The sequence below is a fragment of the Lissotriton helveticus genome, chromosome 7, assembly GCF_964261635.1.
Source record: "Lissotriton helveticus chromosome 7, aLisHel1.1, whole genome shotgun sequence".
NCBI classification, from domain to species: domain Eukaryota; kingdom Metazoa; phylum Chordata; class Amphibia; order Caudata; family Salamandridae; genus Lissotriton; species Lissotriton helveticus.
The window spans coordinates 1,855,188,884-1,855,209,284 of NC_136068.1; the positions used below are offsets into that span (position 1 = coordinate 1,855,188,884).

A 20,401-nucleotide genomic window follows, 5' to 3' on the forward strand; every position below is an offset into this window, starting at 1 on the left:
CAAGCTCCAGCAGATATGCCGTATCATTAAGTCAGGGTCTCCTCGTGATTCAGCATCACCTAAACTTCTTGTAGAAAGTATCGAGACTCTTGAACCCTATATTAGGGAGGTTCTCGACATATCTTTTAAATCTAATACTGTACCTAAGAAGTGGAAGCAGGCGGTAGTCCTCCCCCTCCAAAAAAAAACCAATCTTAGTTGGGAGCGGATGGATAACCTGCGTCCCATCTCCCTCCTTCCCTATTTGGCCAAGGTGGCAGAAAGGGTAGTGAACCTCCAGCTTATGGCATTTGTTGAGCAAGCCAATCTACTCCATCCTACTCAATTTGGCTTCCGGTCTCGCCATTCCACGGAATCGGCGCTGCTGATGGCCACTGAGACCATCAGGCAAGGAGTAGATGAGGGTCAAACAATGCCCTCATTCTACTAGACCTAAGTGCAGCGTTTGACACTGTAGCACATTACACCTTGCTACAGTGTCTAAACAAAGGGGGTGTTACAGGGCCAGCGTTGAGATGGATTCAATCGTTCCTCACTGACCGGGGCTTTCAGGTTAGACAGGGTGAACACTACTCTCGGTCATTCGATCTTGATCAGGGGGTGCCTCAGGGCTCGTCCTTGAGTCCCACCCTGTTTAACCTTTATGCTTCCCCGGTGGCCACCATTGTTGAAGGCTATGGAATCCAACTAGTGTCATATGCCGATGACACACAACTGGCCATCTCACTGTCACGGGCACCGGATGTTGCGGCGGTCAGCTTCAGTGCCTGCATGCAGGAGCTTGCCTCCTGGATGTCTGACAACTGCCTGAAGCTGAATGGGTCCAAAACTGAGGTGCTCGTGGTAGGGAATGGTCCGAGTGTGTGGTCCTCGGCATGGTGGCCGGCCTGTTTGGGCTCTACCCCTGCGCCCTGTCAACAAGCAAAACATCTTGGGGTAATGTTTGACTCCACCCTTACATTTGCTCCCCAGGTAGATCGGGTAGCCGGGATGTGCTTTGGTATTCTCAAGAGTCTACGAAAGATCTTAGATCAACTCCCGGTCGGTGCCAGACAGACTCTTGTGCACGCCTCGGTGACATCTAGATTGGATTACTCCAATCTCCCCTACCTGGGATTAACAGCAAAAAGCCTCAACCGCCTCCAGGTACTGCAAAATGCCACAGCTCGGCTGGTGCTAAGGCTCCCTAGAAGAACTGCCTCTAGAGCCGCTTTAAAAACTCTCCATTGGCTCCCGGTAAGGGAGAGGATAACTTTTAAAGCTCTATGTGTATGTCACCGCATCCTCAATGGCAAGGCACCTAATCTTTTACGATCTCTCATCATTCCTTATAGCCCAGGGCGCAGGCTTAGATCTTCTGGTACCGGGCTACTTGTAGTCCCCAAAATACATAGGACCCGTATGGGAGGCAGATCCTTCAGATTACTGGCGGCGAAGAGCTGGAATGTGCTTCCGATGGAGCTGCGTCTGGAACCTTCCGAGGCAAAATTCCGTAGAGCTCTAAAAACACATCTTTTTCGCTCAGTTTTGGTGTAGCCTCCCCGTTGTGTCTGTTCATTTTCTCTCCCAGCGCGGGGACACGCTGGTGTGCGTAATGCCATGCACTTTATAAAATTCCAAAATAAATAAATAAATAAATTTAACCTAGTAATCACTGGATGCATTAAATAACTCACCCTTACCTGGACAAAAGTATATGGGGGCTTATTTATGAGCCCTTGCGTCACTTGTGCGACGCCAGTGAGTCACTTCCATGAGATTTCACTGCGGCACTTCTAGGATGCAAATGCGTCAATATCTTACGCCTGCCTCACAGCAGGCATAAGACTGATGCAGGCACATTGAAATGGGACTTGCCCATATTAAATGACCAAATGCTGAAGTTGCATCACTTTTGTGACACACTCCAGCAATGTGTCATTTTTGCGCCTACAGATACATCAAAAATACTGATGTATCTGTAACACTTTGCAACATGATGCGTCATGTTGTATGACGCATCCAGCATGTCGCAAGGAGGGCGCAATGAAAAGTGACGCATCCCTGGTTTCACGTAGTGATGCGTTACTTTCATAAATGAGGCCCATGGAGTTTACTATTTGAATTATGGTGTGGTAAGTGCCAAGATTTGCATGCTAATCCCCAAAAACTTGTCATCGGTGTTATTTATCTCACCTGATGAACAGAAAACAGTGTAGTATCATTATCAAGCGCAATAAATAGCACCTTTAGTCCAACAAACTTCAGGGCCTATGTGTATCTCTTAGACACTAGTTGAAGTGTAGACTGAGATGGACATATTTTTCATGAAATTACTATAAAGATTTTGGGGGAGGAATAGAAGAATTGAATATTTAATTAGTAGTGTATATTTTAGGCCCATGTATGTAGAATTTTGCCTGGTTTTATAAAACACATTTTTAAAACATTTGAAGGACATCAGGAGAGAGATACACCGGTGTAAATGCCGGGATAGACAGGTAAGGTTTCCAATTCTGGTGGCCAGAAGTGGGTGGTTGCACAACAAGGGGCACATCAAAAATCCTCATCACAAAAAAATCTACTTCTATTTTCTTGAGTACTTTTTTTTATTGAAGTTTTCATTTAATTTTTCCATTCTTGTATACTGCATAAGTTTTCATTACCTTTCTGCCTTCTTTTTAGGTCTGGCGTAGGGAAAGGTCAGTTTTTTTAATAAAAAACATATATTTTCCATACTTCTTTCAGTCTGCCCTCTTCATCTATTTGTCTCATGTAGCGCTATGCCCATTTTGTTTCAGTCCATCCCAGCATACATCATGGGGTACAGGGTCAAACTACTTCAGCCATTGGCTTACCTGAATCTGAGTGATGGAAATTGGCTCTTGCACAATGTGCACATGCGCACAATAAGTAGTCCCCTCAGTTACAGAAACTATGGGTGCTGTGTGTGCTTTTACATTAAAAACAATATCTTGTGACTTTAAGAAAATGCTTCTTTTCATGGAATGTGTGCCTTCATACAAAACTTTTTGACAAATAAAATAGATATTAGCAAAACCCCAAGGAAACAGCCAACACCCAACCTATTGGCTTGGCCAATACTTGTGTGTAATGTTTGTCCTGGCTTCTTCTTCACTTAATTTTGCAGATACTCCGCTGTTGCTTTTTTCCTTTCATACCACTCATAACATTTTAAAAGTGTTTCGATTTTCAATGAAATAAATGTCTGCATTTAGTAATTATCTCTATCAGTTTTTTTCTCAATTCATTAAGCCAATATGGGACAATCAATCATTCAGAAAAGAATTTATATGCCCAAAAATGCACAGATAATTATTAATCATGGTTTTAAAATATGATGTTTATTTTGCTCCACACCGTGACATAACTAATAATAATATAAGGATATCAACTTCATGAATATTAGAGAAATGCTCTTATGAGGTCACTGCCTGACCCAGCCATGTGCCCTTTTCCTATATTTTTTACGTTACCCTTTTTCTTTCACAGCCACCTTTTCTCTTCATTACCAAGTTATCGCCCTACCACCTCTTCTTTCTCACCCTTTCAACCCCTTCTAATTCCTCCTCTATTATTTTCCACTACTTTTTCAGCAATTTGTTTCTTGGGCTAGTCACCACCAATTGCGTTACTAACACCATTTGGTTCCTCTGTTGATGCTGGTTGCATTTCTACATATTCTTGATTTAGTGATGATACTTCTACTACATAATACTCTTGTGGTGTGGATGAACTATTATTGCTGATCTGGGGATGGTCCTTCTACTACATCTTCCTCTTTTGGTGGTGGTCCTTCTACTGCATCTTCCTCTTTTGGTGGTGGTCCTTCTACTGCATCTTCCTCTTTTGGTGGTGGTCCTTCTACTGCATCTTCCTCTTTTGGTGGTGGTCCTTCTACTGCATCTTCCTCTTTTGGTGGTGGTCCTTCTACTGCATCTTCCTCTTTTAGTGGTGGTCCTTCTACTGCATCTTCCTCTTTTGGTGATGGTCCTTCTACTGCATCTTCCTCTTTTGGTGGTGGTCCTTCTACTGCATCTTCCTCTTTTGGTGGTGGTCCTTCTACTGCATCTTCCTCTTTTGGTGATGGTCCTTCTACTGCATCTTCCTCTTTTGGTGGTGGTCCTTCTACTGCATCTTCCTCTTTTGGTGATGGTCCTTCTACTGCAGCTTCCTCTTTTTGTGGTGGTCCTTCTACTGCATCTTCCTCTTTTGGTGGTGGTCCTTCTACTGCATCTTCCTCTATTGGTGGTGGTCCTTCTACTGCATCTTCCTCTTTTGGTGATGGTCCTTCTACTGCATCTTCCTCTTTTGGTGGTGGTCCTTCTACTGCATCTTCCTCTTTTGGTGATGGTCCTTCTACTGCATCTTCCTCTTTTGGTGGTGGTCCTTCTACTGCATCTTCCTCTTTTGGTGATGGTCCTTCTACTGCATCTTCCTCTTTTGGTGGTGGTTCTACTGCATCTTCCTCTATTGGTGGTGGATTATTTACTGCATATTCCTCCTTTTGCTCTGGTTTCTCTTCTTCATTTTTCTTTTTATTTGTTGATGCCACTTTACCTTCATTATCACCCTTGTCAAACGCTCGACCCTCAGATTTTTCCATCAATGTGGGGTCTTCTGAAAGAAAGAAATAGATCCAATCAATCAACCGGATATGATTTATGTGTTTCACCTTTATGAAGCTATCCAGCCCTGTACTCTGGTGCTTGGTTGCATGCTCCAATTGCCCCTGCGTGTAAATTCCCTCATTGAGACACCTGTTGTCTGTAACATGCCCAGCAATTCAGCAAGTTCAATCACATAAATAACTACGTTTCAGCCTCCTCACCCCAACACAGCAATACAATGATGGCTCATTAAAACTATATACAATTATAGCATTGACAATATTCTTCAGTCAATCCACCAAAATGGCCTATTTGCACTAACACCCTATGTTGTTTAGTATGCAGGTCTACATGGAGTCTGCCTCACAAGATGGTGTTATCCCAGCTATTATAGTTGTAGTGTCTGTGTTTTGTATTAGTGCTGTTGTTGGGTGTTTCAGTGCTGCTGTTTGTTTTAGCTTCCCAAAGGGATACTTACAACAGTCAATCAATTCTCTGCAAATACTTCATCTTTACAGAGAGCTGTATAGATCCTCGGCTAAGATCACAAATACACATACTTACATGATATTACTGGGATCCAAATACAAGGCAAGAAATACTCTAAAATCATTCCCATGATGCACTGAATAACAACTCTTGCCGGTGGGATAGACATCCTGAAGGCAGCTTTAGTAGAATCTATTCCAGTTCTGTTTGCTTTCCTAGTGCAGACAGCATTGCATTCAATACATCACAAAATCAATCCTTCCCCAAGATTCGATGGCTATTCTGTGAATCCCATTTGCATTACTCTTATTTGTGGCTTTCCTCCCTTTCTGTGCTTGACCTGCCCACAGGAGCTTTTTGGTTTCATCATTGATAGATTTGTTATTGGTCTTGCTCCTGATGCAGCAATGCGCCTATGAATACAGAGCCCCTTTAAACGCTAGCTTGCTGCATCTCAGTGCTAGCTTATTGTCACTAGACAAACTGCGACTGAAATGTGGAAGATAAAACCTCATCTTTACAGACATTGAAGACCACTGTAGAGAAGCATTGGCAATGCCCAACGGGTCTTGTTTGCACATACAGGTAAATGCGACGGATTGGCATTGACAATGCTTGTGTTGAAAATTAGGTCAACAAAGTAATATTACTACACGAATGTCCTATGTTCTGTAAAAGCTGTAATTTTCATGGGCAATTCAGCAGTTATGGAAGGGAACTCAGTTGCAATAGATCAGGGTCAGGTGCAGTAATCATGTGCATTTGTTCTCTATAGGACTAAAGCATGCCTGTGGTTACAGGAATATTGTGTGCCAACTCACCAAGGGTGCTTTCATGGTTGAATGCAAAAAGAATAGGTGGTGTATGGCATGCTGAATTAATCAAACATTCACCCCAGTCATAGATCTGGGTTAAATCCATAATTCTTTTGCATGCCACTCCATTCCAGTTTAGAACCAGCCATACGCAAATCAGGCTTGACCCTGTTCCCCAAGCAGGGGTCGGCCTGGTGAGCAAAAGAACAATAGATTTAACCCCGATCTCTTGTATGGGGGTTAATGTTTTCATATGTTCTGCATGTTGTCCATTATTTGTGTGTCTTTTGTTTTCAAGCCTAAGTGCGCAGGGTATGCCTCGACGTGGGTCCAGGGCTCTCTGTGCCACTGTATTCAAGATAGCCTGGCTGATGAGGGATTAAACCCGGAAACCGGTCCTAGGATGCTTGTTTGCCGTCCAGGAAGAACCTGGCTTGGCAATTCAGGCTTGACTTTTCCCATGAGAAGCAGGGTCAAGATGGATTAGCATATGACTGGGTCTAAACTGGGGTGGCATGGTGAGCAGAAGAACAATGTATTTAACCTATATCTCTTGACTGGGGGTGAGAGTTTTGATATTTTTTGCATTCTGTTCATCATCTGTGTGTCTTTTGTTTTCATGGTTAAATGGGCAGCTCATAAAAACAAATGGTTCTTAGCCTCCTGAGCAATTTCCCTAAGTGCCATAATGTCAGTCCACCCTCCATATTATTAGAATGTGTACCTGGGTCACCCAGACAGCAACAAGCATGGTCATGATCTGAAAAGCTCGCTTATTTCTATCAGCAATCCCTTCTGCAATCTACTACCTCTAACATGCCATGTAACTCATATGTGGTAGATGACCCTGTACTTCTAAAGCTCAGAGTGAATCTTTTTGACCCAGGGTCCTCCTTCAAACATCATAAAGCTACAGTCAAAAGATCACAGTAGTATGTCCTCTTAGAGTTTACTGCAGCAACTCAAATGTCTACACTCGAGAGGCAGCATCACACAAGCCCACATAGTATTTGTTAATTCATTTTCTTTTTACTGGGACATATTTTTGGCCTTAGAGCAATATCAGACCACTTAGACACACCTACAATATGAGACCATGTGCTGACAATTCTGGTGTAATAAATACGCATGCCTTTACAACACGGTTTTTACAACGCATGCCTTTACAATGCATAGTGCTTTGGGGCGCTGGATAGTGAATAGTTTAATTTACTATTCCAACTCCAGTCCCCGTGGATAGTAGGGAAGGTTATTGGATAGTAAATTAAACCTATTCCCTATCCTAGAGCGCCCCCCAGCGCAATGCGTTGTAATGGTTTGCGTTGTAAGAGTTGCGTTGTAAAGGCACTGCGTGGTAAAAGTTGCGTTGTAAAGGATGTTTCCCCGTGTAAAGAGTTAGGTTACTGTCAGTTTAGCACGATTCAAAATATCAGAGAAGGCTTCAGATATAAAGACTATTTTGCCTGTCGTAGTTTAGGGCCAGATGAATCAAAGGGTTTTGCCCATTCTGTGTCTATGGGAAAATGTGTTGATGCATATGGTCCTTGTTCTGACTTGACAGCACAGCTATCGACTATTGTTACTAATGCTTCAAAAATATATATAGTGTGTTTAGTCTCCACCCAGAGTAGTATTATTCTTTCACCTCACTCTGCTGTCTATATCATTGATATGTCATTTCTCTAAAGTGCTGCATGGTAACACAAGGATAGTTTACATCTTGGTAAGGGGCAGATGTACTAAACAATGGAAGCAAAAAACTGGTCGCAACTTGGAACCAGTATATTTTTGAGACTGGTGTGGATTTTTACTTAACCAACCTATGCACTAATATGTCAGTTTGCAAAATATTGCATCATAGTGGGTCACAATTTGACCTACCACATGAATATTTATTAAGTAGGTCGTAAATTGTAACCGACTATGACTCGCTGCCATCACAGTGATGGCGTCTTCTCTGTGATTGCTTTTAAATAAAGCATTAACATTTTAAAAGGCATCTTGTTTTATGTATAGAAAAACAGGATACATAAAAAAAAGGAAAACGTTTCTAAACTTAAAAAAAAAAAAAGTAAGCAGTGATCCATGGGACCATTACTTACTCTAAACAAATGTTTTTGTCGACATTCACTATGTGAACCCCTTCCTGTTTGCAAATGTGTTTCTATTACCTTTGTAAGAAGTAAGTAAAATATCAATGTTTTGCGATCCGATGTCGTTTGCAAAACATAAATACATACCATGGGACATAAGCATTAGAAAACACATCCCTTTCAGATACCAATTCTGTATGGTTTTCTAAACCTATTTACAGATATTGAAAACCTTTTACTGAATCATTAAATGGACTTAGTACATTGGAAAAGGGGTTTTATCGTCTTCCGAATTATATACAAAATCAGAGGGTTTGCAAGAGCTAAAACTATGGGCCATATTATCAAGCCTTGGCGATAAAATTATCACCACTTTATCGGCAGGAAACTGCCGCTAAATTGGCAATAATTGGCTTGATAATAGGCTCTATGGAATTCCAATCGAAGCTCGTGTTAGATGTTAAGGACATCTAACATGAGCTTCGATTGGAATTCCATAGAGCCTATTATCAAGCCCATTATCGTCACTTTAGCGGACGTTTCCTGTCAATAAAGCGGCGATAATTTTATCAACCAGGCTTGATAATATGGCCCTCTATGTTTATGTGGCCCTAAATAACAGAGATAGAGATTACAGAGGGTAAGAAACCTTTATTTTTCAGGACAGCCAGTTTTTGTCTATATTGTAGTAAGCAAGTGTGTGTGAGTCACACATACATTCAAACTTATTTGTAAACACACACACGTGCAAAGGACATGGCAATAAAGCTACTGAAAACAAAATAGGCAAAGCAATACATCTGGTTTTAATGCACAAGCATATGAAGACAAAGGCATACACAAATGATGTGGCATGAATTATTGCATTGACACCAAACCTCTTGACTCTGCTAATGTTTGTTTAGAAGGCTAGTTACTTGTGAAGGCAATGGTTCACATAATGTGCTGGGAGATGGATATTTAAAATGCGGGGAATGAACTGTTGGGAAGATGGTCATTTAGGGCCAGATATAGGAGCCTAAATACCGGTCGGTAACGGCCGATTTCGGCCGTTACCGACCGGTATTTAAGAATTGGCATGTAGGGGGCCAATTTTACCGATTACCGAATTTTACCGAATCAGTAAATTTACCGAATCGGTAAAATACCGAATCAGTATTTTTACCGATTCGGTAACTTGCAGATGTAGGTGGGACTCTTCAGAGTCCCAAAGGCCTTACAGATTCGGTATTTAACCACCCAATCCAATTGGGTGGTAAAATACCGAATCCAGGTGTGCATGCACACCTATGCCATGTGACAGACAGACATGCCCTTAGGGCATGTCTGTCTGCCACATGGCACACTTGCCTGTATTCGGGGTGCTAGAGGGTGTCAAAGTGACACCCCCTGCATCCTTGCTGAAATCGGTATTTACCGAATCGGTAAATACCGATTCGGTATCGCCCATTGATTCCTATGGGCTTCAAGGCCCATAGGAATCAATGGGCAATACCGAATCGGTATTTACCGATTCGGTAAATACCGATTTTTACAGATTCGGTAATTCAATTACCGATTCTACCTAAATCTCCCTCATTCATATTTACAGATTCATAAATACCGAATCGGTAAAATTCGGTATTTATGAATCGGTAAATATGATTTTCCTACATCTGGCCCTTAGAGTCTTGTGCAAAGAATGCCAACATGAATACACCAATGCAAATAACATTTGTGCCTGGTGTGTTTTTGGGATGGCTGAGGTTTGCATGTGGGACTTGAACACACCCTTTTTGTACCAACATTACTTTTCGATTTTTTGCAGTTTCTGCAGCAATCAGATGGTAAGTGTAAGCTGGAGCTGTGAGCACAATTTGGTCAGTGCTCCCAATGGCTCTGCAGACTGTGGGGAATATTTACTAAGATTTCAATCAATGCAGGGCAGCAGGAGAGGTTTTTGTGTTGCATTGCATAAAAAGGAAAGAGCTGAACTGCGCTATATGTTGAGAGATAGGGCACAGTTCAGTCCTTTGGCGCACTTGTGGCTGTTTAGCGCCAACGGAAGGCACACTTGCACAGTGGGGCAAGGTGCCTGCACTGCAGGTAGGATTGTTTTTGAGCAGCAGGAAGGGATATACAAAGACAATCCTAATAGGTGTTTTCCTCATTGTAAGTTTACAGCAGAATGCACCACACTTACAAAGAGGAAAGAACGAGGAGAAATAAACATACTTGTCCTTGTTACAGCATGGTCAGGGTGGTGTACTATACTAGCACCTTTCCAGATTTACTGTCTGTGATTGCATCATATTCCATTGGTGGATGCACAGGAAAATCATGCTCCACCCATGGAACACCAACCACTACATAATGTAAAGCATGTGCCTGGCTTTGTAAATCTCATTTAAGCAACTCAATATCAACACAAAGGCTTAGTAAATCTAGGCCTTTATATTTACGCGTTGTAAATAACTGCAAAGTAAAAGCATTTTTAATGTTTTTGTATATATTTGCGACGTAAAAGCATGCACACTAAAATCATGCGTAGTAATGGAATTTGCGAAGTAAAAACTTCAAAGTAAATACCTGCTGAGTAATGGTATGCTACGTAACATCATATATTCTATTAACATTCTACCCACAACCTACTGATCACTAAAATTCCTTTTCACAAATGATGATGGTTGGTCAATCTCAGGCCTAGCACCGGGTATCATGAGTGTTCCTACATCAAGTATTCAACTAAGGGAAAACCAATGGGAAGGGTTTTCTAATATATCTCAAAGCATATATTTTCTAACTTCCTCTATTTCACCATTGACCCCCTTCCCAACCCCAGAATTCAGATCACTTCACTTCTGGACCCATTACCTTCCCTGAAAAGAAATTCCTCTACCAGGAGACATTGTTGTGAAATGAGAGAGTCTGCTTAGGGCCAAAAATAAGTGCAAAAACGATGTCGTTTGCAAAACATAAATACATACCATGGGACATAAGCATTAGAAAACACATCCCTTCCAGATACCAATTCTGTATGGTTTTCTAAACCTATTTACAGATATTGAAAACCTTTTACTGAATCATTAAATGGACTTAGTACATTGGAAAAGGGGTTTTATCGTCTTCCGAATTATATACAAAATCAGAGGGTTTGCAAGAGCTAAAACTATGGGCCATATTATCAAGCCTTGGCGATAAAATTATCACCACTTTATCGGCAGGAAACTGCCGCTAAATTGGCAATAATTGGCTTGATAATAGGCTCTATGGAATTCCAATCGAAGCTCGTGTTAGATGTTAAGGACATCTAACATGAGCTTCGATTGGAATTCCATAGAGCCTATTATCAAGCCCATTATCGTCACTTTAGCGGACGTTTCCTGTCAATAAAGCGGCGATAATTTTATCAACCAGGCTTGATAATATGGCCCTCTATGTTTATGTGGCCCTAAATAACAGAGATAGAGATTACAGAGGGTAAGAAACCTTTATTTTTCAGGACAGCCAGTTTTTGTCTATATTGTAGTAAGCAAGTGTGTGTGAGTCACACATACATTCAAACTTATTTGTAAACACACACACGTGCAAAGGACATGGCAATAAAGCTACTGAAAACAAAATAGGCAAAGCAATACATCTGGTTTTAATGCACAAGCATATGAAGACAAAGGCATACACAAATGATGTGGCATGAATTATTGCATTGACACCAAACCTCTTGACTCTGCTAATGTTTGTTTAGAAGGCTAGTTACTTGTGAAGGCAATGGTTCACATAATGTGCTGGGAGATGGATATTTAAAATGCGGGGAATGAACTGTTGGGAAGATGGTCATTTAGGGCCAGATATAGGAGCCTAAATACCGGTCGGTAACGGCCGATTTCGGCCGTTACCGACCGGTATTTAAGAATTGGCATGTAGGGGGCCAATTTTACCGATTACCGAATTTTACCGAATCAGTAAATTTACCGAATCGGTAAAATACCGAATCAGTATTTTTACCGATTCGGTAACTTGCAGATGTAGGTGGGACTCTTCAGAGTCCCAAAGGCCTTACAGATTCGGTATTTAACCACCCAATCCAATTGGGTGGTAAAATACCGAATCCAGGTGTGCATGCACACCTATGCCATGTGACAGACAGACATGCCCTTAGGGCATGTCTGTGTGCCACATGGCACACTTGCCTGTATTCGGGGTGCTAGAGGGTGTCAAAGTGACACCCCCTGCATCCTTGCTGAAATCGGTATTTACCGAATCGGTAAATACCGATTCGGTATCGCCCATTGATTCCTATGGGCTTCAAGGCCCATAGGAATCAATGGGCAATACCGAATCGGTATTTACCGATTCGGTAAATACCGATTTTTACAGATTCGGTAATTCAATTACCCATTCTACCTAAATCTCCCTCATTCATATTTACAGATTCATAAATACCGAATCGGTAAAATTCGGTATTTATGAATCGGTAAATACGATTTTCCTACATCTGGCCCTTAGAGTCTTGTGCAAAGAATGCCAACATGAATACACCAATGCAAATAACATTTGTGCCTGGTGTGTTTTTGGGATGGCTGAGGTTTGCATGTGGGACTTGAACACACCCTTTTTGTACCAACATTACTTTTCGATTTTTTGCAGTTTCTGCAGCAATCAGATGGTAAGTGTAAGCTGGAGCTGTGAGCACAATTTGGTCAGTGCTCCCAATGGCTCTGCAGACTGTGGGGAATATTTACTAAGATTTCAATCAATGCAGGGCAGCAGGAGAGGTTTTTGTGTTGCATTGCATAAAAAGGAAAGAGCTGAACTGCGCTATATGTTGAGAGATAGGGCACAGTTCAGTCCTTTGGCGCACTTGTGGCTGTTTAGCGCCAACGGAAGGCACACTTGCACAGTGGGGCAAGGTGCCTGCACTGCAGGTAGGATTGTTTTTGAGCAGCAGGAAGGGATATACAAAGACAATCCTAATAGGTGTTTTCCTCATTGTAAGTTTACAGCAGAATGCACCACACTTACAAAGAGGAAAGAACGAGGAGAAATAAACATACTTGTCCTTGTTACAGCATGGTCAGGGTGGTGTACTATACTAGCACCTTTCCAGATTTACTGTCTGTGATTGCATCATATTCCATTGGTGGATGCACAGGAAAATCATGCTCCACCCATGGAACACCAACCACTACATAATGTAAAGCATGTGCCTGGCTTTGTAAATCTCATTTAAGCAACTCAATATCAACACAAAGGCTTAGTAAATCTAGGCCTTTATATTTACGCGTTGTAAATAACTGCAAAGTAAAAGCATTTTTAATGTATTTGTATATATTTGCGACGTAAAAGCATGCACACTAAAATCATGCGTAGTAATGGAATTTGCGAAGTAAAAACTTCAAAGTAAATACCTGCTGAGTAATGGTATGCTACGTAACATCATATATTCTATTAACATTCTACCCACAACCTACTGATCACTAAAATTCCTTTTCACAAATGATGATGGTTGGTCAATCTCAGGCCTAGCACCGGGTATCATGAGTGTTCCTACATCAAGTATTCAACTAAGGGAAAACCAATGGGAAGGGTTTTCTAATATATCTCAAAGCATATATTTTCTAACTTCCTCTATTTCACCATTGACCCCCTTCCCAACCCCAGAATTCAGATCACTTCACTTCTGGACCCATTACCTTCCCTGAAAAGAAATTCCTCTACCAGGAGACATTGTTGTGAAATGAGAGAGTCTGCTTAGGGCCAAAAATAAGTGCAATCCCTCTGCTGCTCCCAGGTAGGGCTGAACCCAGCCTACTGTAGGGTGTGCATAGATAAATTAAACTGAAGCAAAACGCCAGGAAAACATTTAACCTAATCAATTGAATACCTGTTGTATTTGTTTTTGCATATTAATTTGTGAACAGATGTTTGTTCACGGTGAGGCCAAATAAGGGAGGTACATCTACATATTACACTTTGGTTCACCAAATATGTAAACCATATAATCTGCAGGTTGAATAGACATAACTATAGATATCCTATTCCTGACTGGGTTTGGATAGTGCATGTCCGCCTAATGCCTTCAGGGCAAAGTTAACCTCTTTAACATTGAATGTGTGCTATATCTTCAAGATCAAAGGTCATTGTTGCATGGGAGGTTTGTATGAGGGACCAACATGAGGGTAAAATATTGGGTAGAGGGAGCATTCATACCATGTCAAGTTACGCTGATGAATATATGTCTCACGCAAAATGGGGTCAAAAGTACAGCAATATGAAGAAAAGAGGTCAAGGGTACAAGGGAAGTGATAATACTGCTTTTCATCACAAATTATCTGAAAGCACTGTGAGCACTCTTAAGACTTGAACATGCCAACTCTCCAAAGTCGCCTATGTCCTTCACTGACGTTGGTGAAGATGCATTTTGAGGGCCAAAAATTGACAGGACTTCAGGTGAGATGTAAGTTATTGTGGTTACTTCTATTCTGTGCTCTAGGCTCTAGTCTAAAAAGAGGCACATTGGATTACCTGGGATATAGGTGATTGTGTGTGTAGGGATCCTGGCTTTGGGTTCCTTAGTCATAGCACATGATTGGACGCAATCCCCTCCCAACTCAGGAGAATATCATCAACGGCCAGCTAAAATTATCGCTGGCCACCTGCAGTGTGTGAAATCGTAATGCCGCCTAGCGCCGGATTCTATCACCCGGTGAGCGCACTATCAGCAACATGCATCGCCGAGGCAATAGAAATGCAGGCAATATCGGCGATAAGGGGCAATAACGGAGGAATACCTATGATAAATAAAAGAGTAAGAAATAAACATTGCTGATAGGGAGATGTGGACTCAGCATAATGATCCACCTCCCATCCACCTCCCATTATGAACATAGCCAAGTCGGGAAAATAAAAGGCTTAAGAAAACTGCCATACTGCGGGGTAGCGCTAGTTTTAATGTCGGTTAGCAATTGCCTTGCTGATAGGGAGAACCTCTGTTAGCGATGAGAACCGCTGTATTTTACTAGGGAACGCCTACCTCGCATCTCATTAGCGAAGCGAGGCAAGGCGATAAGTTTATGTGCGCTAAGGCCTGGATTCACACGTTAGCGTGTCCATGCTGATAGGGCGTTAAAATTATTGCTGCTTTTTGTCCAAAAACGGACACAAGAGCGGCGATAATTTTAACTCAGGCCGTTGATGATATTCCCCTAAATGCTTAGATCGCATTTTTTACAACACCCTTCTATAGTCTGACAAATAAAGAGAGACATATGCAGCCTTGACATTGAGAGAGGTCAATGAAAGAGCTTGAAACAAAAAAAAAATAGTAAATTCTTACCAAACATCGGCTTCATGCACCTCTTGCCACACATGGTCTGGCAGCACTTCCTCATGTCATTGCAGTCCATGTCCACAGAGCAGATCTGAAGCTTGGAGAAGTCCAGCAGATGCCAACGCTTGGGCTTCCGTTGAGGGGAGGGTCCATCTTTCGTGGCAGGTTTGGCTCCGCCGTTCTTCTGAGGTGGAGCTCTCCTTGAGTGTCCATTGCGGTAATGGGTGTCTTCAGAGGATTCATGTGATTCTGTCATCTGCTGTCTAAACAATTCAAGTGCTTTTGGATGCTGGTCGAAAAATTCCTCCAAACACATCCCCGGTCTTTCTTCATCACCTTTGTAACCTAAAGCAGGTTAATACAAAGAAGATTGTCTTGGTACTTACAGATAACTACTAAAGCTAACAATGCCTTAACATGTCAGAACACCTTCTCTGTGTTCTCTAGACAACAGCTACATGTTTGGGTAAGTCTGAAAATTGTCCCCTTCTTTCACGTCACTCTTTAAACATTTTTTAAATTCTGATATGCCCCACTTACCCCCATCTGCACATTTCTTTTGAAACACATAGATGAGTGATTGATTGAATGCTGAATTAATACATTCTTTGATTTGTTGCTAGGTTGACAGTTTGCTGAATAATTGACAGTTCTTGCACATTGCAATATGCTCTCTGTAGGTCATGCAGTTTTTGGTGTCGTAGTACCGCAACAGGGAAATATTGACCATGAGATAATATTTGCAAGCAAAGCTTCCAACTTGATTATGCCATGATGTGCAGTAAGAGGGTCAGAGTGTATCACTGGTAATGAAGTTTATGAATAGGTTCAGAGAGGTAAGGGCAAAAACAATATTGATTGCTCTGAAGAGGTACACAAATGATGGATAGGGGAAAGTGGATGACAGGAGGCTAACAACAGCAGACCTATTTACTAAAAGTGATGCCATAGAAATGTATGGTTAGAACCACTTGTTACCTTTCATTAATATCTATGAGTTGAACAGCATGCTTATACTTGCCAAATGCCGAGACACAACCACTGACACCTGGTGGTATCAGAGGCAGGGGTTGATGAAGATCAGATGAGGAGTTTACGGAGTATGTGCCTACCCATGTGTCTCTGTATAAGTCAACTAGCATCCTCAAACCTGTACCTAGACCTCAGATCTCTCTGAAAAGGACATATAATCAGTTGTCACCAAAGCACAACTAAATTATGAAAATTGCAAAGGAAGCATGAATGAGAGCATATTTCACTCTGTCTTCCTCAGCCATGTGAGAATAAAGTCTAATATTCTGAGTAAAATACGTCTTTCCAAGAGCAGCAGCAGCCTAATGGGTAATGCATTTTGCAACATGCAGAACATAAAGATATATGTAAAATCACCCACATTTAGTACAGATTATATGGTTTTTACTGATTTTTAAGTGTGCAAGAAGCAGAATGTCTCTAGAGACATTAATACAGTCAGTAATTTATTGAACCTTAATTGCCGTTCAAAAGAGTATCATTATTTACCTTAATAGGATGTACCTGTTAAATGTCTAATCTTCTATAGAAGTTTATGTCAACTGCTTCACATCTATACTTTAGCCACTGAGAAGGCATGTGTGTAAATATATGTTACACATATTCTTGAAAATGTACTTCATTACAATAACGGTTACATTTTTTTTGCGACTTGAACCGTTTGTGAGTTATATCATACATTATACATTCTTCACTGAACTTCTGAAAATAAATATCAGTACCTATTAAGTTTATATAGAAATCGTTGATAGCCCAAGACAGCTCTCAATGTCAGCACGTGCACCGATATCCACAGGTAAATATTGTATTCAAGAAACAAGCTTTAGTTTCTCTCTCATATTTTGATTTAAGCCACAATGTTTTTGAACTGTGTGTACACTGGAGTGTCATTGGCTTATGAGCATATCTGGAAACCCAAACTGCGGACCAGGTCAGCCAGAGGTGCAACGTACACATTGAAAAGTGTAGGGCTCAAAGAAGGCCCATGCAGTACCCCGTATTCTGGCAGAACCAAACCGTTTCAAATGTCAACAATAATGTAATTAAAGATGTCACAAGTGATGTCATCAATGATGTAATTTAACATGTCATGAATAATGTTATATGTGAGGGCATAAGCAGTGCATGGCGGGAAGCAAGTTAAAGAGCCCACTGAGCTACCGAATTTCCATGTTTGTTTGGTTTTAAGCACTGTTTTTAACTCATTTCATCATATAACTATAATGATGCTTTAACATTTGCCTGTATTAGTAAATTTCAAGAGTTTGTTTAACTTAACCGCATGCGTGCGGGCGGAATTCCGCTCATACGCTGACATTTTCAAAAGCGCACTTTACGTGACGAGCTGGGCTCGTCATGAGCGTGCGAGGAGGCTACGCCATGACGAGCCCAGCTCGTCATCAGCGTCGAAGGGGTTAAGCTAAGATCTTATTACCATACCTAACTATAACAGCACTTTAAAACTTTACCACTTGGTTAAGTATAATTTTCACCGCTATGATGTACTGCTTATGACCTCACATATTCCTTTACTGGCAAAAACTGAAATCTGTGGTGGGGCAAAATATATTTATGTCAGTTATGGGTCAGTGTTTTTTTTTTTTTAAACCAGTATTTTTTAATATTACAACGCCTGTGTAAACTCCACTTTAACGTTTATCATTTTTAGTGAATTTCTATGTTTTTTTCCATATTAGTTAAAATCTCACTACATTACTTACAATTCCACTTTAACCTTTGTTTTTGTTTAGGGATTTTGATTACTTTTTAATGCGGCCAAGCCCTGCACCCAACCCCACAGGGGCGGAAAAGTACCTGAGTCCATAATGGTAGCCGCAACATTTTTCTTCAGGATGTATGACGTTACAACGCATGCTTTTACCACGCATGCTGTTACAACGCGGTTTTTACATCGCATACCATTACAACGCATAGCGCTTTTGGGTGCTGGATAGTGAATAGTTTAATTTACTATTCCAACTCCAGTCCCCGTGGACACTAGGGAAGGTTATTGGATAGTAAATTAACCTATTCCCTGTCCTAGAGCGCCACCCAGCGCAATGCGTTGTAATGGTTTGCGTTGTAATGACCGCGTTGTAATGGTAGTGCGGTGTAAAAGTTTCGTTGTAAGTGATGTTTCCCTTTTCTTCATTGTGGCCATCTAGTGATATCTGCCAGTCCGAAGGGCAGCCAAAGGGACCAGCCTAATTTTTGGGTCATTTGTTCCCACTGGAGTCCTGGGGCAACGGATAGCACTAATTGTTAAATATGAAATATTCTAGAATGGCTGAAGAGATTTACATCGAATTATTTAAAGTACACTTTCTGAGTAAAAAACTAGCTTTCTCCTAAATCTGGTGTCATTCTGGTTAGCAACTTTTTCCTCTGCATCACTGTTCACTTGCCCCTTTGGAAATGTCATGGGCAAGAAAGGGTTTTGGACCCCTGTTTCTCTCATCCCCCACAGAGGGATAACCCCGAAAATGTCCAAGTGGTGGATTGTGGATGAACTTTTTTGGGGACAGTTTTGTAATGATTCGTCAAACGCCACCAAACATTTGTGCATAAAAAAATACTCCTCCGATGGAAACTCGGGCTCACATATAACTTTGTACGTATGTGTTAGATATATATTAGCGACCCTTGCCTGTGTCAAAGATTTCACCATAACACCCAACAAAAAAAGAATATGGAGAGGCTTCCAAAAATGACACAAACTTGTTCTCTGTAAGAATACTCACAAAGCAAGTGAGGATTGAATAGTCATTACAAAGAGCATGTTTTGCAATAATCTTTGTGTGGTTTAATGGGGCTTATATTCTGTAATATATTATTTTCCAATCTTCCAGTACAGTACTCTACAGAAGAATGCACAAAGGACCCTTACCTATAGAACACATGCTATGTCATGGTAATAGTTTTGCCAATGTCACAAAGTTACAAAATTCCTTTGCATCAGCTTGATTAGGTTCTTGGTAGATTCTTCTAGGTGCAGGTCTTTTCACTTTTTATCCATCCTGGCCTGACCCATGTGAATATTAATTACATCACAGTAGCCTGTGAGGTTCTCTGAAGTGGTGGGGAGGTTTGAAGTCTCCATCTAACTTGTGTAGGATATGCCAGTGATTGTCATTGCTGGGGCCCGCACTCCAATGTATTACAGTTTCTGTCGGTCTTCTCAGTGACACGTTTGTGACTCTACTGATTTTTGTTTCAGTTGTTTGTTTCTGGGCTTGGTTCTAATACTGACAGTGGTATCCAGACACATTGATTATTATCTCCCTGCTCTTCACCTTTCAATTACACTTTTGGCCAATGATATCCCATTGCTCTTCCCGGAAGCATTTATGCACAGCAGGAATACAGAGCCAAAACTATTGGTTTGCTAATGTTGTTTATTTTTCTGAAAGCTAATACAAAGCAAGCCTGCCCAGGCCCCTTCCACCTGACTTTAGACAGCACCCACTAAAGATCAATTTAATTAAAAGGAGCATGCGGCTCATAGGCTTGAATTTAGTGACCAGAGTTTGCTTCCTACAGGTACTATCTACTCTAAGTGATGCTGCTGCACAGATACGTATGCTAATGAGTGCTTCATAAAACACAATTCCTAAATGAGGAGAGTCTTGAAAACTGAGTCCCCCCAGTAGTCTGCATACATATTCTAAGGAGAGTACAGGAACTATTGAGTTCAGATGAACCCACTATGGCTATGCAGATTGTGTGACAGACTGCCCTGAATCTAAGAACTTACCTTCAGGTAACACATGGGCAGTTGCCAGGGCCAGCAGCACAGAAAAAGCTAGGAGCATCATCTCGGTTGAGTGCCTGGCACAGTCTGAGTGTTTGTAGCCAGCAAAGGGAGGATCTGAGCTCCTTCCACTAAGGATGAAGACAGATCACCCACTACTTATAGGACTCAAAGAGATTCAAGGTAGCCAAATTGGAAGAGGTCCAGCAGAGGATTATATGAGACCCTGCCCAGCAAGGATTATAGGATTATTCCAGATCACTACATTCAAACTACAAGTTGTGAGTGTTTCATTGTCTACT

The 20,401-nt window shown here is 41.3% G+C and overlaps 1 protein-coding gene across 1 annotated transcript; it reads right to left on the reverse strand.

Annotated features, from left to right (window-relative positions):
• Positions 1-3,739: 3,739 nt before the first annotated feature.
• Positions 3,740-20,163, reverse strand: LOC144769758 (uncharacterized). The gene is made up of 3 exons (XM_078653938.1): positions 20,103-20,163; positions 15,323-15,661; positions 3,740-4,620 (listed from the first exon to the last, which is right to left on the reverse strand). Exons 1-3 carry the CDS (start codon positions 20,161-20,163, stop codon positions 3,740-3,742), a joined length of 1,281 nt encoding a protein of 426 aa, XP_078510064.1.
• Positions 20,164-20,401: the final 238 nt, after the last annotated feature.

Coding starts and splice junctions, on each gene's coding strand:
- LOC144769758 (XM_078653938.1), bottom strand. CDS start 20,163: ATGATGCTCCTAGCTTTTTCTGTGCTGCTGGCCCTGGCAACTGCCCAT. Junction 15,662..20,102: donor TGCCCATGTGTTACCTGAAG/GTAAGTTCTTAG, acceptor AACCTGCTTTAG/GTTACAAAGGTGATGAAGAA. Junction 4,621..15,322: donor GTGCATGAAGCCGATGTTTG/GTAAGAATTTAC, acceptor TCTTTCTTTCAG/AAGACCCCACATTGATGGAA.